General features: G+C 42.9%; 1 protein-coding gene across 1 annotated transcript; it reads right to left on the bottom strand.

Moving 5' to 3' along the window:
* Window positions 1–1,975: 1,975 nt before the first annotated feature.
* Window positions 1,976–4,428, bottom strand: LOC785618 (taste receptor type 2 member 134-like). The gene is given in 2 exon segments (XM_010804713.2): window positions 1,976–3,741; window positions 3,744–4,428. Coding segments are annotated over 2 exon segments (924 nt in total). The 5' UTR covers window positions 4,273–4,428; the 3' UTR covers window positions 1,976–3,346.
* Between the last annotated feature and the right edge of the window lie 19,078 nt (window positions 4,429–23,506).

The raw sequence follows: 23,506 nt of genomic DNA, 5'->3' as shown, positions 1-23,506 counted from the left end.
TCACAGGAAGTAAGGCAAGTAGAAATTCTTCTGGGTCAAACACAGCAATGGTGAAGGCTCACGATCAAGTAACAGGAGAGAGAGGGGGTATTTGATAGTATACTCACCTCCTGACCAGCACCATATCCTACCAGTTCCAAGCACAGAACCCCACCAAGAGAGAATAGAATGCAGATCAGTAGCATCTCTTTCCGGTTCCCAGTTCACCTGGGACAAAGGTCCAGGTGAAATTGTTCTTCAAACACAGAAGCCTTGCTGCAGTGAACACTGACTTCCTGGAGAAAGCCGAGGTGAACTTAGGTAACTCATTCACTCTGCCTTTCTGAGAAGATGCAAAACTGCATGGGATAGAGTTCCCAACTGCTCTCTCCCTTGCCACCCACATTCATCTGGGTGGCATTCGGCTGTTTCCAATGAAACATGGAGCAATAAAGCAAACTTTGAGCTTATAGCTCTGGAGTCTGACCAGCCACAAACCTCTCAATATGGAAAATTCATATATTTTCCCATCTGCCTCCTACATCTTTGATGGTTCATATACTGAGAAAGATGCACTGTTATTCTTCAATTCAACTAACAACAATTAGTAAGCATCTCCAATATATTGTAATGACCCTGTGAAAGGTGCTAGGCTGTAACAATGAGCTATTAATAAGTATCTGCCCTGAAAGTGTTTTCATAGGCTTATCATAAACCACAAACATTTACTAGGCATATATACATATACATATACACTAAGTGAGGGTTAAGTTAATCCAAAAGGGGAATAATCATTTGTAGTTTAATATACAGTTGTGTTTTATGGTGATTCTTTTGTTGTTTGTGCTTTCTGTTTGTTACACTTTGCTTTCTCATATTCAGACTTTCTTATCCGGTAGAAGTCAAGTCTGAGAACGTTGAAATTCTAACAGGCAGTCTTTATATGTATGATCATGAGGGTGGTAGAGGTAGGAATCCTGAGTAGATTCCCTGAGTGGGAAACAGCTCGGTTCTGTCTCTCAGGACAAAAAAGGAAGACACCTGCAGTTCTAAATGTATGTGTCATCCTATTTCCATCCCAAGAATTCTGAGAGGGATTCAGTAGCAGCCACAGCCCCTTTATTGTGGAAGAGCAAAGACGAGCCTTGTATGTTGAAAGCACAGAGCGATGACATCAGTAAAGGAGGTGGAATTGTGAGAATGTCTAGCACAGGGATAAGTTTGGCTACAGCAGAGGATTTCCATAAGGAAATGGTGGCATATCAGGCTGAAAAGATAGACTGGGAAGAGATCCCAGAAGGTCTTGAAAGTGAGGATGAGATATTAGCCTGTGTCTTTGGTCAAGATGGAGCCACCAACTGTTTATGGCTCTTATGAGCTATAGCCTAGGAAAGGGAGGATGAGAACATCAACCAATTAAGAAGTCCTGAGATGAGCCCAGTAGACCTGGCATAACTCAAAAGACTGTAAAAACGCTTCAGATGGGAGTCACACGACCATCCCCTTCCTACACAAGATATTTAAGTTCTGGAGCTCTGACCAAGGGAAAGCCAGTGTTCCAGGTGACATTGCTGATGCTTCTGTCTTTGCTGCCTCCACTCAGCCCTCTGTGGCTTAAGTTCCAAAGTTCAGTCCTTGCAATTTGCTATTGCTTTCCCAGCTCACTCATGTTGCTGCTTTTTAAAAAAAGGAAAAGATTTCTTGATGATAGTCCCAGCTTCCCAGTTTCCTGTGTCCGACTTCACCCTTTCTCTGGGAAACCCTTTAAGCTTCTCTCCTGCAATTTAGGGATCTTCTCTTTTAAAGCCTTAATCTTCTTGTAAGTGAAAACTCCTCACCCTCTTAACTCATCTCTGCTAGCTCCTCTCTCTCTCTCCTCTTGCCGTATTTCAGCCCCTAGCAAGTATTATAATGTCTTCAGGCCTCAGTTTCTCATGATTGTTGGACAACTTACCATAAATGCAATGATTTCTGTTCTGTTATTATTCCTGTTTTGATTAGCTTGGACATATAAATCTATTAACCACGTGGGGTGCTTTTCCCAATCTTTTCTTGTCCCTTGATCTCCAAACTTTTTTATAGGAAACTCCATCAGTTGAAAACAACTATGAACATGAATTCCACCATATGCATATTTATTTATTTTACTTATATGCTTGTAATACTCTGCTCATATGTTATGTACTAATACATCATAAAATACATGTTAAAATTGCAATTAAAAAGATGAGAGTAAAAATATATTGAAGTTGTCACATTTTCCTTTCTCCATCTGGTGGATCATTTTGCACACACTCTGATATGCAAACAATGTAATTTATAGACTACCATCCTAGACATCAGCATCCAGGGCCAACATCCTGGGTGAGTGGACAGGAAGAGTAAGATTCTCAAAATTAAGAACTATAGCAAATTCCCTTTGTTTTCCTCTTCTATCTTCTATTGGCCAAGACCTAAAAGCTGTGCCACATCAGACAATTTGCTTTAATTCAACATACAGCAAACACACAGGATCACAGGCAAGACCTATAGTGGCACAAAACTCATATATGCCCTCAGACTTCGCGGTTCAAAAAAGTTCCTTGAGCGGGACCGATCTTAAGCAGGGCACAAAAGAAAAGAATGGCAAAGAATGACAGAGAAAGGAAAGAAGGAACTCCAGATGGGCCACAGGCTGCGGGGAAGAGCCTGTGGGGAGACAGAAAGAAGCTTCCTAGGCTGCAATAGAGACACTGAGCCCTGAGAGCAGAGAAGGGATACAGAGGGCAGTTGATGAGTGTGGGACAACCTATGTCACCATTCAAGTGAAAGTGAAATCGCTCAGTCGTGTTTGACTCTTTGCAACCCCATGGACTACAGCCCACCAGGCTCTTCCATCCGTGGAATTTTCCAGGCAAGAGTACTAGAGTGGGTTGCCATTTCCTTCTCCAGGGGATCTTCCTGATCCAAGGATCGAACCCAGGTCTCCCGCATTGCAGGCAGACGCTTTACTGTCTGAGCCACCAGGGAAGCCACCATTCAAAACAACAACAAAACAAAAAAACCCTTTAAGTTGACCACAGAACAAGTGACCACCATCACAGTTCTCTGTAAAGACAGTACGGACTGGAGAATATTATTAGGGTTCCTTGTGTAGAGAGTGAGAGAGGCCTGTGTGGAAATGAGGCCACCATCCTAGTCCAAGGTGGTTCGGGACCCAGACAAGAAACTAGGAGCAGTGGAAGAGATGGTAGAAACAAAGAGGGATGGAAAAAGAATTAATGGGACGTAGAAAGAGTGGGGAAGAAAGAGGGAAATGAAAAAGCGTGAAAGACAGCGCCCAAACCTTGTGCATTCTTGCCACTCAGGGCTTGTTCGGTGATAGTAGCTATTGATACTGATAACTGGAGACAAACTGGTCCTTGTCCAGGGCTCGCCAAAGCCTCTTCTTCAGGCCCTTTCTCAGCTTGGGGCTGCTGTGCACCAAGATGCTGGAGTGCAGACAGATGCCCGTGTAGGTCACCACCTTACAGGCCCAGTGCCAGTGTTCCTGGAGGGCTGGGATGTACATAATGATAACCAGGGACAGGAAGTACAAGGTGTAGAAGATGAGGAAGAAGGCAAGTGACGTCAGGGCCATGGTGTGAGCCCAGGTACTGGGATCACGTGGGCTGGGTCTGTGGTCCTGCATCTGCCAGAGGTGCCGGCGCAGTGAGAACATGAGCGAGAGGGTGGACACCAGGAACAGGAGGAATGGAACCAACCACATGAGAATTACATGAGGTAGAAAAAGTGCAAATAGGTAGCATGTATTCTACCAGCCAGGGTGTCGTTTCCATGGGAAATCTGGGCAGCCGTCATCTGGGCAAGAATTGTATTCCCAGCAGCTGAGATGACGGACAGACCAGATAAGATCAAGGAGCCCAGCACCAGCTGGGGAACCGACCGAGAAATCCTCCATTTTATCCAGAAGAAGAGGGGATGAGAGAAGAGGGAGATCTTCGCGCAGTAGAAGACAGCAAACCAGGCAGTCAGCCAGAAACTGAGGCAGTTGATGAAATCCCAGGGAATGCTGAAATAGTCGATTTTGGAACAAAAGCCAGAAGAGGCCATGATGTTGTTCAGGAGGGCCATCCCATGCAGACAGAACCAGGAGGCAGCCAGGCAGGTCACAATCATGTCACCAGCGGGCAGCATCTGGCTTCACACCCACTCCCCGCTCAACACAGTAACTATGAAGCCATTTTGCAGCACAGCAACCAATGACTCCAGGAAAAAGATGACCTTGAATATCAACATGGGCGAGAGGGACATCTTCTCCAGGTAGGCTCTGCTCAGACTCAGCTTCTACTCCAGGTACATCCACAGGAAAGCACAGTCTCTCTGGCCAAGCCACTCTGTTGAGACCAAATTCAGAGGCTCTCTCCTTGGATTCAGGCAAAAGCAGAGTTACCAGCAAACATCATCACCCCACCGCCCCCTCCCCCCATACACCCATCACACTCTCATCGGTCCTCCAGGATTTGAAAAGATTGGCATGCAAATCACTCCTAGCTCAATGACAGCCTGTCTGTATAACCTGTATTTGCCTGTTTGGTATCAGAGCCAGATGTAGGGAAATGGTAACAGAATAGAGGCTCCAAGGGTGACTGAGAATATTCATATTTTGTGCTTTAGTTCTCACTATACTATTTCTTCGGAGAAATAGCACCCCACTCCAGTACTCTTGCCTGGAGAATCCCATGGACGGAGGAGCCTGGTAGGCTGTAGTCCATGGGGTCGTGAAGAGTCGTTCATGACTGAGCGACTTCACTTTCACGCATTGGAGAGGAACTGGCAACCCACTCCAGTGTTCTTGCCTGGAGAATCTCAGGGATAGCGGAGCCTGGTGGGCTGCCATCTATGAGGTCGCACAGAGTCTGACACGACTGAAGTACTTAGCAGTAGCAGCAGCATACTATTTCTTTCCTAACATTTCCTTAAAAGATGTCCTTACGCTTGTTTCCTTCCCATAACCACAAAACTTCTGTGACCCTTCCAAGACTCATCTATACGCACAAGTCGTGGAACACTAAGAAGAGGCTCTGTCTCCCCTCCAGTGACTGCTCTTGCAGCCTAAAATTTCACTGGCAGGCTCCACATTGGAGTTCAAGGAGTCTCAACTCAAAACCTGAGTTTCTCTGATGTGTTAACATCAAATCTGTTAGCCATTAACACTTTAGCATCAATGTGTTTGGAAAACCAAAATCAATCATTTCCTAAGAAGCCTCTGAGGATATGCGAGGGAGTAGATACATCATATGAAGGCAGTGGCACCCCACTCCAGCATTCTTGCCTGGAAAATCCCATGGACGGAGGAGCCTGGAAGGCTGCAGTCCATGGGGTCGCTGAGGGTTGGACACAACTGAGCGACTTCACTTTCACTTTTCAGTTTCCTGCACTGGAGAAGGAAATGGCAACCCACTCCAGTGTTCTTGCCTGGAGAACCCCAGGGACGGGGGAGCCTGGTGGGCTGCCGTCTATGGGGTCACACAGAGTCGGCCATGACTGAAGTGACTTAGCAGCAGCAGATACATCATAATGAGAAGAAGGGAAAGACAGAGGAGGTCAACAGGGAGATGAGATCCAGAGTGGACATCACAGTAGGAGCCAGGGGAGCAAGAGCTGGCAGGATGGTCAGGGGAGCAGAGAACAATGCTCAGAATGAGCCCTCAGGGAAAGACAGCTATCTGTACACGGCTATCTGTACACGCGATAACAATGCTGAAGATAATAACAACCAACTTGTTAGAACATCACCTTGCCATTTATAAAGTGACTTCACACATGTCACATTTTGCCACCGCCAGCCACACAAAGGGACATTGGTTCAGATCAGCTAACCCAGGGTCAGGTAACCATTAAAAAAGAGAAAGTGGGTTTCCAGCTAAAGTGGCTTGTAAAAGGCAAGAATGCCTATGCACGTGAAAAACAGACAAGCAAAAAGGGGCAAAACGACAACAGAGAGGAGGGTACAGGAAAGCAGAGGTATAGGTGGAGAAGCAGGGAAGATTCTGGAGTCAGGGTCCTTCCGCCCCTCCCTGCCCCGCCCCGAGACAACTCACAGCTAATAGCCGTGCTTCCCACTTTACACAGTCTCACTCAAGATTCCACAGGGGAGTGGTCTATGTGTAAAAGATTTAAAGTGAATAAAACCATGGTTAACTATTTATAGTGGAGACTTGGCGGGGAGGGGAGAGATTATGGCACTTGCTTGAAGAGCTTCTTCATTTTTCTCAGAAGATAATCAAAGAGTAGATCATCCAATCTGATCAATGGTTTTGCAGCACAACTTCAGTGACTTGATTTAGTTCTTTGCCGGTTTTTCTCAAAGACAGCAGCAATGAGTGGCTTCTGCATGTTTCACAACATTTTGGCTCTTCTCTGAGTCCTTTGGTGAAAGGCCAGCTTCATGATGTCATCAAAAGCAAGTTGAGGCCATGGCGCACACACCCTGTTGCAGTCACATGTAACAAAGTGCTCTGTGCTTTCGTTCACAGGCAACCTTCATGTGACTTGCGCAGTCATCATAGCTTATGCTTTGTCAAAAACAGTCTTTCCCAAGACTTCTCCTTTTCTACATTAAAGACTCTACATAAAGTGAATGTTTTCTCCCATTTCAATACTCTTCTATAAAAAGGTTGAAAGGATACCATTCTGCAGGTTCCTACTCATCCATCTCTCAGTGCTCCACCAGACATGTCTTAGAGACATGTCCCATGTCCCCAATAAATGGAATATTGCCAATCACATCAGTGACCAAAGGATGTCACTGTCATCAACGATTACAGCCACCAATCGATCACGAGCAGGCGAGCCCTGAGAAACTCAGGAAGGAAGAGAATACCTGCCATCTAGCAGTGATCAGGCTGCAGCCACTCCCTACAAGGAGTCCTGAGGAAACTTAGGATATGAAAAACAGGATACCGGTCCCAGATGGCTGAGGTGCAAATCAAAGGAATGATTTCAGTGAGCCCAGACTCTTGCATCTTCCCATGTATAGAAAAGCATTAAATTCCTTAGCTTGAGATATTTTATTTTCTTTAACAATAACCTTTCAATGTTCAAACTACCTGCACTTTGTTGCAAAACTCCTATATATCCTGCCCCTACCCCTTTCCTCATAGCGGTTCTCTCAGGGTACTTGAGATCCTGCTTCCCACGCTTGAAGTCCTAAAAACTCCCACCTAATTAAGCAAAACTCTCAACTTGTAGGTTGCTGTTGTTGCTCAGGAACTCAGTTGTGTCCGACTCTTTACGACCCCATGAACTGCAGCACACCAGGCTTCCCTGTCTGTCACTAGGTCATGAATAATTTTGAACCAGCATCCCATTCATGGCCTGCCTCCAAAAGAGGCCACAAGTAGAGCAACACTTGAAGTTGTCTTTTGAGAACCCTTCCATTACACAAAAGTAATCAAAATACCAAGTGCTTCTCACAAGTTTTGGTCATGTTTCTCCCTTCTAAAAGTGTCTCATGCTTGCAAATGAAACTTAAAAATCCTTTCTTGTAGCACAGTTGTCAATATTTTTTTTAAGATGATGCCTGAGTCTTCTGTGAAATGATGCTAGTGTCAAACCAGTAACATTGGAAGTTCAGATTCCAAATGGGTGATTCTGAAAAGATCTATTTGCACTTCTTTCATTTTGGTGGTCTACACTTATAAAGGAATTTTTGTGGTTTCTGTTAATTAGCTTATTTATTTTTTCTTATTACATTCAAATAGTCATTGAGTCATCTTAGAGACATGGGAAAATACACATTTTATTTGGCAAGTTTTTATATCTTGGTGTCCTTTCCCCACTGGGCCTTTGAATGACTCAGTGCACAAAAACTCCCATATTCTTCCATAGTTTCATCAGGTAATTGATGGTCTACGCCACAGAAGGGTGGAAAAGGAAGGAAATAGCAATGCTAATGAGACTGCACATAAATATGAGGCTAAATCATGCACAGTTTTAATGCTGTTCATACACAATAAGCTCTAATTTTCTGACCCTATAGCCTTCCTTTTACTCTTCTATTTAGGGAAATAATTTGGGATAAAACATTGGATCTGATAGCATTCCAGTATGAAACAGCATTTTAGCTCTCTGAATGTAATTTGGGAATTTCCAACATCCTCAATTAACAAAAGGTATAAGCAAATTGGGCTTCCTTGATAGTTCAGTTGGTAAAGAATCCACCTGCAATGCAGGAGACCCCGGTTCAATTCCTGGGTCAGGAAAGTCCACTGGAGAAGGGATAGGCTACTCACTCCAGTATTCTTGCCCTTCCCTTGGGCTCAGCTGGTAAAGAATTGCCTCCCATGCAGGAGACCTGGGTTCAATCCCTAGATTGGAAAGATCCCCTGGAAAAAGGAAAGGCTACCCACTTCAGTATTCTGGACTGGAGAATTCCATGGACTATGTAGTCCATGGGGTTGCAAAGAGTCAGACACAGCTAAGTGACTTTCTCTTTCACATTCATAAGCAAGTTAAACATTGTTTAATATTTAGATAAATTATACAGTGCTGCACTCAATATGCCAGCAAATTTGGAAAACTCAGCAGTGGCCACAGGACTGGAAAAGGTTAGTTTTCATTCCAATCCCAAAGAAAGGCAATGCCAAAGAATGCTCAAACTACTGCACAATTGCACTCATCTCACATGCTAGTAAAGTAATGCTCAAAATTCTCCAAGCCAGGCTTCAGCAATATGTGAACCGTGAACTTCCAGATGTTCAAGCTGGTTTTAGAAAAGGCAGAGGAACCAGAGATCAAATTGTCAACATCTGCTGGATCATGGGAAAAGCAAGAGAGTTCCAGAAAAACATCTATTCCTGCTTTATTGACTATGCCAAAGCCTTTGACTGTGTGGATCACAACAAACTGTGGAAAATTCTGAAAGAGATGGGAATACCAGACCACCTGATCTGCCTCTTGAGAAATTTGCATGCAGGTCAGGAAGCAACAGTTAGAACTGGATATGGAACAACAGACTGGTTCCAAATAGGAAAAGGAGTATGTTAAGGCTGTATATTGTCACCCTGCTTATTTAACTTATCATGAGAAACTCTGGACTGGAAGAAGCACAAGCTGGAATCAAGATTGCCGGGAGAAATATCAACAACCTCAGATATGCAGATGACACCACCCTTATGGCAGAAAGTGAAGAGGAACTCAAAAGCCTCTTGATGAAAGTGAAAGAGGAGAGTGAAAAAGTTGGCTTAAAGCTCAACATTCAGAAAACGAAGATCATGGCATCCGGTCCCACCACTTCATGGGAAATAGATGGGGAAACAGTGTCAGACTTTATTTTTTGGGGCTCCAAAATCACTGCAGATGGTGACTGCAGCCATGAAATTAAAAGATGCTTACTCCTTGGAAGGAAAGTTATGACCAACCTAGATAGCATATTCAAAAGCAGAGACATTACTTTGCCAACAAAGGTCCATCTAGTCAAGGCTATGGTTTTTCCTGTGGTCATGTATGGATGTGAGAGTTAGACTGCGAAGAAGGCTAAGTGCCGAAGAATTGATGCTTTTAAACTGTGGTGTTGGAGAAGACCCTTGAGAGTCCCTTGGACTGCAAGGAGATCCAACCAGTCCATTCTGAAGGAGATCAGCCCTGGGATTTCTTTGGAAGGAATGATGCTAAAGCTGAAACTCCAGTACTTTGGCCATCTCATGTGAAGAGTTGACTCATTGGAAAAGACTCTGATGCTGGGAAGGATTGGGGGCAGGAGGAGAAGGGGACGACAGAGGATGAGATGGCTGGATGGCATCACTGATTCGATGGGCTGAGTCTGAGTGAACTCCGGGAGTTGGTGATGGACAGGGAGGCCTGGTGTGCTATGATTTATGGGGTCGCAAAGAGTCAGGCACAACTGAGCGACTGAACTGAACTGACACAGTTTGCTGTCAAATAAAAATAACATTTTAAAGTTGTTTTTATGATGATGAGTTTAGCCCACAAGGAGGTGCAGAGTCCAGTTTTATTCCAAGTCAAAATTTTTTGAATATTTCTTTCTGTCTTCTGCCATTTGAGCAAATTGGAATCAATACAACTAATCTCTTAAGGAATAAATCAATGCTCCTTTCATACTGCCATAAACTTCACTCAAATGTCTACTGGAGAGAGAAATCATGTTCAACAACTTCTAATCTGTGGTTTACAAGCCATGCTTCCCATGGGCTCCAAATAGCAGTGAAAGGGGAAAGGAGAAGTGAGAAAGTAGAGGCACAGTTTCTCATTTTGGAGACAGAACTCCACTGAAAAAAAAACAAATTTGAAACTACAGTTCTAGATCAAAAGTTACTGAAAGGAAAAAGACAGATGGAGTCAACACATCATCTTTCACTCCCTTCCAAAACTCTTCTAAATTGACTACAGGAGAACTGTTAAAAAATTATTTTCAAGGCACCAACTCATAATGACAGCACAAACATTTGAGAGGCCGGAAAGAGTGTCGATGGAAGAGTGGTAAAATAGAGCAGAGCTGAGGAAACTGAACTCTGTGTAGGCAGAAGGAAAAGTCAAGAAAAAATCTTTTACTCAGGATTGTTAGCACCAGGAACCATCAAAGAAAAATGGCAAAAATTAGCAAAAAAATCAATTTTTTTTTAATTCTGATCAAAAAAAATTTGGTTCAGATTCTGAGATCACTTCTTCCTTTTGGTGTAATTGGGCAACCACTCCTGCCTATCCCAGGAAAACACTGGAGGTGTATTTTCTGGAGAGAGTGAAACAGGATCTCTGAGCTGGGTGTATACCAAATACATATGAGGCAAAGATATATCAAAAGGTGGAAAATTTGGTAGACAAATACTACTCACTTTACAGTGAAAATCAGCAAGTCCCAATCATGAGCTTGGTTCCCAACCAACCTTTCCATCCCTTATTCAACAGAACAGACAATGAGGAGTTTGGGACATCTGGGAAAAGATGGAAGATAAAACTAAAACGAAGAAATAAAACAGCTACTTGGAGAAAAAAGCAAAGTAAGATAACCCTTCCTCCACTCACCAATATCAATATTCCCAGAGAATTAAGAGAAAATGACAAAATCATATAAAATAATGCAATGTTGTTTAAAAGAAACACTCAAATTTTTCAAAAATAGAGCTCTTTTTAATTAAAAGCACATCTGAAATTTAAAACTCAGTAGAAGAGTTGGAAAATAAAATCTATGAAGTATCTCAGGAAGTACAGCCAAAAAAATATGTAGCTGAAAAACAAAAGAACACCAGCCCACAATATCCAATGCCCAAGTAATAGGAATTCTAAAAAAGAGAGAGAGAGAGAGAAATAATAAATGGAGGGCAGAAGACCATCAACAAAATAAGTGAAGAGAAATTCCCAGAACTAAAGCATATGGATCTTCATATTAAAGGATCCACCAAGTATCTAGCACATCATGATAAAATTTCAGAATATTAAGAAGATCCTACACACTTTAAGAGGGAGGAGAACACCAAATCCAGAATATTAGAAATTGAGTGATTTTAGTCTTCTTGAAAGTAATTTTTTAAGATAGAAAGCAATGTAAGAATTGTCTCTAACCTAGGCTCTCTATCTGGATATTCAAGTGCAAGAGCGAAATAAAGACTCTTCTGACAAGCCAAGTCTCAAAATCAACTTTCTCTGGGAACTACTCTTCCAAAGTGAGTCAGCACTCTATGGTAAAAGAAGACATGGGGTACAGACAATGCAAGATCTGAAATAAGAGAGACGTAAAGGGGTCACTAGGATGAATGAAGACGGATCTCAAAATGAATGGAGGCGCACCAGGCATGCGGACATGTCCATTTAGAAGCAGGACGTGAGGCTCCAGGAGAGACTTTCTCAGACAAATAAAATATTGCAATATCTGATGAACCCAAAAATGTTGAGAAAGATTTAAACCACTGACAAAGAGTTTGAGAGCAAAAGCAAACAAAACAAGGCAATTACTAGCTGAACAGAAAGCCAGAGGAAAAAATATTGCTAAAACTACATGGTTCCATCATGAATAACATTTACATAAACATGGAAAGAAAACATGTTTCTCCACTCACCACACTTCTGACATCAAATTGAGGCGGTGGGGTGGTGAGAGAGGGTCTCACACCAACCAGTTTTCCAGTCTCCAGTCATCATCTGATTTTACAGTTGAATTCTGACAGGGACTACTCGAAGCCAGTGCAGACCCACAGGTTAAGAGTTTAGTCCCACAAGACTGCTCCTCACTTGTCATCTGTACTTCTGACCAACCAGCTATAAATTAGGGGCTCCCACACCACCACTTTAGGTTTAATGTATGCTCAGTCACTCAATCGTGTCCATCTCTTTGTAACCCCATGGACTGTAGCCCACTAGGCTCCTCTGTTCGTGGAATTTTCCCAGCAAGAATACTGGAGTAGGTTGCCATTTCATCCTCCAGGGGATCTTCCCGACCTAGGGATTGAACCCAAGACTCCTGCACTGCAGGTGTATTCTATACAGCTGAACCATCAAGAAATTTGCTTTAACAGCTCACAGAACTTAAGGGAACAGTTAACTTACATTTATGGGTTCATTATAAAGGATTCAGATGAACAGCTAGATGAAAAGCTACATAGGACTGTTAAAAAAAAATTTGTCAGAGTAAAATTTAAGATCTAATTGAATACATGTTTTTTGAAAAAAACTCAAAAAATTGAATTTTTTATTGAAAAATGAATCGGGCAGCATACCATCTATTCCAGCAGTAGAAAAAAGTTCCACCCAAGCAATAGAAAAGTAAAGGTTTCTAAAAGTGGAGAGGAGGAGGAAAAAAGGAAAATTATTAACAGAAAGAATGCATTGTTTCAGGCAAAGTTGCCCTCCTAAGGGAAACACAAGGGGCCCATCCAGTGGAATATCTCATTATTGTTGACCAGATGATTCCAGGTTGACTGGTTAGAGGTTAAGTTTCTGGGAGAGGTTGTAACTGTGGTTAGGTTAGGTATTTAAGTCTTGGTTTGCTGATATAGGGCCTTAACACAATGACTCCATTCGGGACCTATTTCTTCTTAACAAGAAGGGATGCAGACAGCTTCTGAGTGTAGTTACGCGTTGTTCCAGCACACAGGAGGTTCTGTTATGTAGGTTCGTGTGTGCTCAGTCATATCTGACTCTTTGCAACCCCATGGACTAATGCCCACCAGGCTCCTCTGCCCATGGAATTTTCCAGGCAAGAACACTGGAATGGGTTGCTATTTCCTTCTCCACAGGATCTTCCCGACTCAGGGATCAAACCCTCGTCTCTTGCATCTCCTGCATTGGCAGATGGATTCTTTACCCTTGTGTCACCTGAGAATCCCTTTATATGGGTAAGATGGATTAAATCTTTGACCACTGGTGTTTAACTCAATCTTCAGCCCCTCTCCCCTCCCTGAGGTTGGAGATGGAGCTGAAAATTCCAGTCTTCTAATCAAGCCTGGGTCTTTCTGGTGACCATTCCCATCCTGAAGCTGGTGCACCGGTCATTTTCATTAGCATACAGAGTCACTCTTATCATCCCAGAGATGCCAAAGGATCTTAGAAACTCCTTTGTCAGGAGTTGGAATCAAAGACCATATATGAGAACAAAAGATGCTCAGGAAATTACAAGGTTTAGGAACCTTGTACAGGGTTTAGGAATCCTGTGTCAGGAACTGCTGGCAGGGACCAAATGTGTATTTCTTATCATGTCACAGTCATAATATTTCAAACACTGAAAACCAATCTAGCCAACATCACAAATTACATTGAAAAGTGGGATGAAAGGGTCTGCCATGGAAATGAAGGAAAGAAGGCATTCCATAGTGGAATGAATGCCTAAGACTGAAAAATCAAAAGTAGCAATGCAAACATTCAGTTTAGAGACAAGGACAGAAACACACACATAAACACATATACGCACACGTGTGAAAGTAGTTGCCTTGGGAAAGGGGGAATGGAAGAAGATGGGAGCAAGAACCACTACTTTTAAAACAAATTGGTAGAAATCTGGTTTTTTAAATGAGACACACTATTTTGATGAAATTTTAAGGAAAAGTGAGAAAAGGCAATAAGTAGAAGGCTATAAACTAAAACAGCCAGTGACTCTTCCTTGGTTTTTGTAAATGGCAGTGCCTCTTAGAAGCACAGATTTATTTTCCTCTTGCAATTAAGTATTGGACTGCTGTCCTCCATAAACAGGAATTAAAATGATCTAATATTACTCATAATTTTATTAAAATCTTCCAAGTATATGTTTTTCATAATCTTTTGGAGGCAGAAAGGGTAGAAGTCAATATGAGTCATGTTTCTAAAATGGCTTAATCATTTTGCTTCAAAAAAACCATAATCTAAGATTTCCATTTTTCAAATGGTGATTTTTCTCCTGATTTTTTTCTTTCCAATCCCCTTCCATCTTGTGCCTCCTCGTCTCCTTGAACACCCCCACCTCCACCATTCAGCACCATTCAACTTCCTGGAGGTGTAGGGTGAAGGGAGTGTTGGTGGCAGAGACTGTTCAACACTTCTTGGGATGAGGCCAAAATGTGCTGACCTATATACCACCATTAGTGGGAATCTGGGGATAAAATAAAGAGGCAAGAACACACTGTGTTCTTCCAATGTGTTCCCACATGATATGGAAGCTCACATATTTCCTCTTAGATTCAATGGAGAAGAGAAAGAGTTTTTTTTTTAAAAAACATAGCCAAGATATGGAAGCAACCAAAGTGCCCATCAAAGGATGAACAGATAAAGAAAATGTGATATATCTAGTGGAATATTATTCAGTCATTAAAAAAAAATGTTGCAGACTTCCCTGGTAGTTTGGTGGTTAAGAATCCATCTGCCAATGCAGGGGACACGGGTTCAATCCCTGGTCTGGGAAGATTCCACATGCCATGGGGCAGCTAAGCCTGTGAGCTCTAGAGCCCATGATCTACAAGAGAAGCCACCGCAGTGAGAAGCCCAAATACCACATGAAGACTAGCCCCACCTTGCCACAACTAGAGAAAGCTCAAGCACCACAGCAAAGACCCCGTGCAGCCAAAAATAAAAAAGAATGCTGCCATTTGCAACAACGCGGATGGGCCTCGACAGTATTATGCTAAGTGAACTAACTCAGAGAAAGACAAATATTGTACGATTTCACTTGTGTATAGAATGTAAAAAACCAAAACAAACAAACATAACAAAGTGGAAACAAAAGTCACAAGTACAGAGGACAAGCATGGGATTGTTGGTGGGGATCGGGAAATAGATGAGGGAGGCTAATAGGTACAAACTCCCAATTACAAAATAAATGAATCACAACTATGAAATGTGCAGTGTGGGGAACATAGTCAATAATTATATAATATCTTTGTATAGCAACACATGGTAGCTAGACTTATCATGGTGATCATTTTGAAATGTATAGAAATATTGAATCATTATGTTGTGTACCAGGAACTAACCTAGTGTTGTAAGTCAATTATACTTCAAAAACAAACTCATAGAAGAAGAGATCAGAAGTAGTTACCGGAAATGGTTGAAAGGTACAGACTTCCAGTGATAAGCTAAACAATGCTAGGGATATAAAGTACAACATAATAAACATAATTAACACTGCAGTATGTTATACATGAAAGTTAACAGAGTAAATCCTAAGAGTTCTCACCACAAGGAAGAAAAATTCTCTATTTCTTTAATTTTGTATCTATATGAGATGATGGATGGTCACTAAACTTAATGTGATAACCACTTCATGAGGTTTGTATGTCAAAACATTATGCTGTATACCTTAAACAAATATTAATACAGTGTCGTGCACAAATTATATCTCAATAAAACTGGAAGACAAAAGGCATTCCCAGTTTTCCAGCTCCTCCTGACAATCCCCACAGAAAATTCCCATCACTTTGTCTGCATCTACAGAAATGAAGGAAAACAAGGGATTTCAGCTGGCAGTCGTGATAGCTTCTACCTGGGTGGGAAGGTAGGGAAGGATTGCAGAACGGTGGTAGGAAGACTGGGTGAGTGTGGAGCCAGTAGGGAACGGGCACTGGCCTCCCAGGCAGGTAGCTTACTGGATTAGATAGTTTTTCCCCATCAGACCAGTAATAAAAGTAAGAGGAGAGGGAATTCCTTAGTGTTCCAGTAGTTAGGACTCTGCTTTCACTGCCAAGGGCGAGGTTTCAGAACTGAGATTCTGGAAGCTGTGAGGCCAAAAAAAAAAAAAAAGAGAGAGAGAGAAATATTTTTCTAAATCACAGATTATTAAGTAGGGAGTTCTAGGAAAGCAATATAACCTCAGAGTGAACCAACATTCATTGAAAACCTAATTTGTGGCTGGCATTAAGCTAAGCACGTCTGCATACAGCATTTTCTCATTTAATCTTATTTAAGGTTGCCATGTGTGCTCCAGATTTTGCTCTTTATTATTAGATACACTGTCTATGCCTTTGTTGGTTTTGTTTTTTTCCCCCCTCAGGAAAATATTATGACGCTCCTATAACTCTGCCTTTACCCTGGATGGAAAATCAGAAAGCCATATTGCTTGACAGTATTTTCCATTGCCCAGTGGGGCCAGAATAAATCAGCTCTATCTACTTGCCATTTTTCAGTGACTGAATTTCAAATTTCTGAACAAGATTGCTGTTTGGAGTAACTAACAAGTGCTTTGTCATCTCCCTGTTTCTCCTCTTCCCCATAATATTTATTTACCAACAGGTGGCAATGAATAAATATGCCCAAGCAGGCAAACATTAGAGAGAATCTAATAAATTATCATGACATTCCAAAGAAAGTTATGAAAATAAATGCTCATCTTAACATTCTACGAGTTAAATTAACATAGAGCCAGTTTCTTGTAAAGGGCACATAATTAAGTTTCAGAAGAGCTGGGCTTGATTTTACTTCTGTCATTCTCTCAACATGCAACATTGGATTAAATCTCCTCCTCGCTTTCAACCTCAGCGTGTACAATTTAATAATAAATACCCGGCAAGTTTGTGAATTTTGGACCAGGCAATATACATAAAAATATTTTGTCCATTGCTGAGGCCTGCATGTTAGTTATTTAGGAAAACAAGCACAACCCGCAAATGAGGACGAAGACAAAACAGAAGAAACAAAATGCAAACTCAAGTTTTCTACTGTTGTCCTTTTCTGAAGGGAAACCTGTTTTCACAACCTTCCTGTTGCAATGCCTTTCTTCATTAAAAAAATAAATAAATAAATGAAAAGCCTTTTATGCTTCTTACTAAAGAACAAATCTCAAATCTTGCACGATCTTCTTTGTAAGGTTCTGAAACTGCTGCTTTCCCTCAGAACATTCAGCAGCCCCTGCTTCATCCGAGGCTTCCTAAGGGGTCTCTCTCGTGGAATGGGCATCAAAGACTCGGACAAACTCTCCTCAAAGTTCTCTGCCAGTCTGAGAGTCCCTGTTCCTGACTCTTCTCTCTCTTTCCCAGTCACTGTGGGAGAACTTTAGACCTCTTTCTTTTCCATCAGTCTCTCTGAGAAAATGTCCAACTTCACCCTCTCTCCAAGAAACGCCTTACAGTGACTCATCAGCACCAATATGCACAAGGAAGATACCTCATTAATCCAAAAATCAACCTGATAATAACAAATTCTGCTCATATTCTGAATCTGATACATGGGGAGAGTGGGGCAAACTCCTGGAAATCATGAAGGTGCTGCCTTTGTTAGAAGGACAGGAAAGAGGACTTCCCTGGTGCTACAGTAGATGGGAATTGACCTGCCAATGCGGAGTACACGGGTTTGAGCCCTGGTCTGGGAAGATCCCACGTGCCCAGGAGCAACTAAGCCTGAGAGCCACGACTACCGAGCCTGCGTGCTGCAACTGCTGAAGTCCATGCGCCCAAGAGCCTATGCTCTGCAGTGAGAGAAGCCACGGCAATGAGAAGGCTGCACGCTGTGACGAAGAGCACCCCTCTTGCCACAATTAGAGAAAGCCTGCACACAGCAACGACCTACCACAGCCAAAAATCAATATATAAAGTCATTTAAAAAAAAAAAAAAGAAGGACAGGTAAGAGCAGCTGATCCAGAGGAGGGCTGTCTTTCCGGAGATGGAGGGGAAGCCATGGTTCTGCATTTTCCCAGTGAACAAGAATCAGCTCTGACCCAGGCTGGGGGTTCCCTGGGAAGAAGAAAAAGTGGAACGGAAAGAGCCATCCTGCAGAGAAGTCACACTTCACACCCCAGCCAACCTGTGAGGGTTGTTCAAGCTAAATGAAGTTCCAATGTGTCTCAGTTTATTTGGTGGTTCCATTCTTAGAAATCATCATACACTAAAATTGTGCAAAAATTGATTTGTGTTTATATGCAGTGGAGTTAAGTTTTTGGCTCAGATGTTTTTCACCAACAAGGCTGTGACAGGACACCCAGAATCCTTGATGGATGGGGAAAATCATGTGTCAACTTGAACCTCAGTTGAAGTGACTTGGGGATTTATCTTTCTGGGAAAAACTGTTCTGACATGTGCACAAGACTGAAAATATAAGGATTCTCTTTACTACTTTGTTTATAATAGCAAAAACATAGAGGAAAAAATAAAAGCATAAATGTCTCCATTAAATGACTGGAGATGTTTAGGAAATTTATGCAGGCGTTGACTGTCATGATCTTTGGGGTTACTATTGGTACGGATTGGTTGGGGGCCACAACATATCTCATGCAATGAAGAATTTTCCCCATCCATCATGGATTCTGGGTGTCCTGTCACAGCCTTGTTGGTGAAAAACATCTGAGCCAAAAACTTAACTCCACTACATATAAACACAAATCAATTTTTGCACAATTTTAATAGATGATGATTTCTAAGAATGGAACCACCAAATAAACTGAGACACACTGGAACTTTGTTTAGCTTGAATCTTTACCATGAGTTGTTCACCATCTCAGAAAAATCATGAAGTCATTGGCAATGTCATCCAGGGTATTTAATTTAGCATCAAATCACACCCAAATCTGTCTGCACTCGGGACTGTAGCACTCACTTGAGTCTATAAAGAGGTACAGCATCTGTCTACTTGATGATGTCATCTGCTTCAGTGTGCCAAAGTCATTTGTATATCAAAGTAGATGTTAATTTATTATACATTGTTTTTCTTTGTATCCTTTTATTACAGTTAGAACATTATATTGCTTTTTAATCATATATTATATAACATATTACTTATGAATTTCATTTCAGGACAATACGGAGGTATTCTCCAATATTTTTATAAAAAGGGAGCATTGGTTCAGAGTATCCTTAATATGATATATTATGGAATACTCTGCAACAGTTAAGAGAATTACCACTCTAATGGCAGAGAGTGAAGAGGAGCTAAAGAGTCTTGATGACGGTAAAAGAGAGTGAAAAGGCTGGCTTGAAACTCAACATTCAAAGAACTAAGATCACGGCATCTGGTCCCACCACTTCATGGCAAATAGAAGGGGAAAAAGTGGAAGCAATGACAGATTTGCTTTTCTTGGGTTCCAAAGTCACTGCAGACGGTGATTGCAGCCATGAAATCAAAAGACGACTGCTCCTTGGAAGGAAAGCTATGACAAAATTAGACAATGTGTTATAAAGAAGAGATATCACTTTGTCGACAAAATTCTGTATAGCTGAAGCTATGGTTTTTCCAGTTGTCATGTATGGATGTGTTGTTCTTATTGTTCAGTTGCTCAGTCGTGTCTAATTCTTTGCAACCCCATGGACTGCTGCACGCCAAGCTTCCCTGTCCTTCACCATCTCCTCCTGGACAATAAAGAAGGTTGAGCACCAAATAACTGATGCTTTCAAACTGTGGCGCTGGAGAACACTCTTGAGAGTCCCTTGGACATCAAGAAGATCAAACCAGTCAATCTTAAAGGAAATCAACCCTGAATATTCATTGGAAAGACTGATGCTGAAGCTGAAGATTCAATATTTTGGCCACTTGATGTGAAAAGCCAATTCAATCGAAAAGACCCTGATGCTGGGAAAGATTCAAGGCAAAAGGAGCAGATAGTGGCAGAGGATGAGACGGTTAGTGTCACTGACTCAGTGGACATGAATTTGAGCAAACTCTGGGAGATAGTGAAGGACAGGGAAGGCTGGCATGCTGCAGTCCATGGCTTTGCAAAGAGTTGGACATGACTCCGCGACTAAACATACATATACTGATTGGAAAAACTGCTAAGGTAGTTGAGTAAAGAAAGTGTTTCAAAGAAGTTTATACAGCATGTACAGCTGATACCAATTACACAACCACACTGTGTGGGATGATATATGTATATATAGAGAAAAAATGCAAGGAGGAAACATCTGAAAGTCTATAAAACCAACTGATAATGAGGAGATGGAATCAGGAATGGTAGTCAAGGTGGATTTCCACTTTGTGAAGCTTAAAAGTGTACAGAGAGTGTATGCAGGAGTCCATTACATAATTTAAAACAGCTAAAATTAAAATTTTGTAAAGAATTTCTGGGGAAAAAGCCATGCTTGAGTTCTCAGTGTTGTCAGCCCCATGTGGTTGGCCTGAACTTCGGGAAGGCCAACAGCAGGAGTAGCCTTGGCACAGCTGGGCCATCACCCCAGGAGCCAGCCTCTAGTGTGGAGGAACTTCACCCGTGCCAGGAAATATGAAGGCTCTGTGGGTCCCTTGGCAACAGGTGGCCACATCTAGATACCTACATCTTGCACCGAAGACTGGAAGAGAAGACATTTGTCCTGGGTCCCACTCCTAGCCCAGGAGAAGCCCTCCACTGAGCCCAGCACCAGTGGGAAATGGGTGTTTCAATCCAAAGGCTTCCCCTCCAGGAAGCATCACTGCATGATCACCATCAGCCACGAAGGAGGCCCTGGCACAGGCCTCTTGGCTTTGTGGCTTTCCACACCAGAGAGTAAGGCCAACTTCATGCAGTCATCAAGAAAGGACTGAGCCAAACTGGGTTCCCTCCCTCTGTTGCAGACCAAAACTCAATGAAGCATCAGGAGATCCCAGTCGCACGACAGGAAGGGGACAAGAGCATCAGAGAAGGGTTGCAACGAACCCCCGGGCCTTCTGCCATCACCAGAGGGTCAAGGACTCAATGTCCTCTGAGAAAGAAAATGTGTACCTGATCCCACAGTTAAGTCGCTCAGTCATGTCTGACTCTGTGACCCCATGGACTGCAGCACGCCAGGCCTCCCTGTCCATCACCAACTTCCGGAGTCTACTCAAACTCATGTCCATCGAGTCAGTGATGCCATCCAGCCATCTCATCCTCTGTCATCCCCTTCTCCTCAAACCTCCAATCTTTCCCAACATCAGGGTCTTTTCAAATGAGTCAGTTCTTCGCATCAGGTGGCCAAAGTATTGGAGTCTCAGCCTCAACATCAGTCCCTCCAATGCCACGTGACTGAGTCATAATGCTTGGTGGTTATGGTCAGCACAAAGGGCCCCCTCTCTAAAGTTCACTGGGCTCACTGCCCATCCTAAACACAACGGAAAACTTGGAACTCACATTGGAAAGGCAGCTACAGCAGTAGAAGAGTACACTTAGATAGCCCATTGGGAGGAAGATGTTCTAAACATAACAGATCCATCTGCATGCAGGGTAACAGTCATTTCCCCAAGTCCTAGCCACCTGGAGCATAGATGACACATCGCAATGGCACTAGGCTCTGTGTGCCCTGCCAGCCTGCTCTGCGGATCTCCACGCCCGGCCCCTCGGGCCTCCACGCCCCCAGACAGCTGTGCAGGGTTCTGCCCCCACAGCTGTCAGGCTCCCTGCTGCTGCCGTCCATCCGGCCGCTGCTCTGCCTGCCCGTGTCCTCACCTCACCACCACACCCTGCAGTTCCCAGAGGAACGGTCCTGCCTCCAAGGAGCACGCTCTTAATTTCAACCTTCAACCTTAGACATGCTTTAAAAAGATAGCTCAGGACCAGAACACCTGAGAAAGCTTTCCTGATGGCAAGACCAGAGTGCTACGAGAGCTCACACACCTCCACCCTCTCCAAACCCCTCTGCCCTCCAAGCATCCAGTTAGGTGACATTCTTTACGGATTCTTAATTTTTTATGCATGAGTTCCCAGAACCTAGCCATCACTAACAGACTCTTCCCATAAATAAGATTCCTGGTGTCTACACAGAAAGACAAGCATTAAATGTGATTTAGAGTATGAGCGCTGGTGTCAGATCAACTGAGTTTGAAGGTCCTCTTTACCATTACTTAGCTTGAGTTAGTTAATTTCCTGGATTTCAGCTTCCTCATTTCTAAATGTGCACACCATGCAAGTTTCGTCGAAACATTAAATGGCAACATACATGGAGTGGTTAGCACAGTCCTGGTTCATATAAGACTTCTGTCCCAGGGTCACCTGGAAAAAGAGCTATGAAGCCCCCACTGCAACTATCCAACGCAGTGATGCACATTTTAGAGACCTGTATTCTGATGTATGGGCTTCTCTGATGGCTCAGTGGTAAAGAACCCACCCGGCAATGCAGGAGATGAAGGCTGGATCCCTGGGTTGGAAAGATCCCCTGGAAGAGGAAATGACAACCCTCTTCAGTATTCTTGCCTGGGAAATCCCATGGACAGAGATGCATGGTGGGCTACAGTTCGTGGGGTCACAGAGTCAGACACGACTGAGTGACTAAACAATAATAACATTCAGATATATTATCTCATTTCTTTTAACACTGTTTTCTTATCTCATAAGGCTTCCTTGGAGAGTGGGAATTCTGAAATTCTGCTGGACTTTTACTTTGTTTTGGGGACATTTGAATAAAGAATATTCATAGAATTGTGGATTTTAGTACTCCGAAAGTGTTAGAGTGGTATTTATTCCCATAGCACCTCACAGTCTAAATGGCTCTGAGGGGCCTTCAGAGATCACGTGGTCCTGCTGCTGACATCAGGTGCATGCATGCTAAGTCCCTTCAGTTGTGTCTGACTTTTTATGACCCCATGGACTGTAGCCTGCCAGTCTCCTCTGTCCATGGGATTCTTCAGGCAAAGAGTACTGGAGTGGGTTTCCATGCCCTCTTCCAGGGGATTTTCCTGGCCCGGGGATCAAATATTGGTCTCTTATGTCTCCTGCATCGACAGGTGGGTTCTTTACCACTAGCGCCAAATGGGAAGCCCCTGACTTCAGATAAGATCTCATTATCCCTACTTGAAGCCAAGAGAGCTCAAGAGACAGACCTAGAGTCTCAGAGTAAAAGATGGGGGAATTAAAGACCAAAAGAAGTCAGGATCAACCCCCCAAAATTAGGACATTTGTTCACTTCCATTGTATATGAGTGTCCATGGTTCTTGGTATCAAACCCTTAAGGCTCTAAGAAAAAAGTGGAAGTCGCTCAGTCATGTCCGCAACCCCGTGGACTGCAGCTCACCAGTCTCCTCTGTCCATGGAATTCTCTAGGCAATAATCTTGGATTGGGTAGCCATTCCCTTCTCCATGGGATCTTCCCAACCCAGGGATCAAATCTGGATCTCCCTCATTGCAGGCAGATTCTTTACCATCTGAGCCACTGGGGAAGCCCAAGAACCAAAGGCATTTCTGTATGAAAACTGTGCCTG

Source organism: Bos taurus, chromosome 4 (genome assembly GCF_002263795.3).
Source record: "Bos taurus isolate L1 Dominette 01449 registration number 42190680 breed Hereford chromosome 4, ARS-UCD2.0, whole genome shotgun sequence".
NCBI lineage: Eukaryota > Metazoa > Chordata > Mammalia > Artiodactyla > Bovidae > Bos > Bos taurus.
This window is presented reverse-complemented; position numbering and strand designations above follow the sequence as displayed.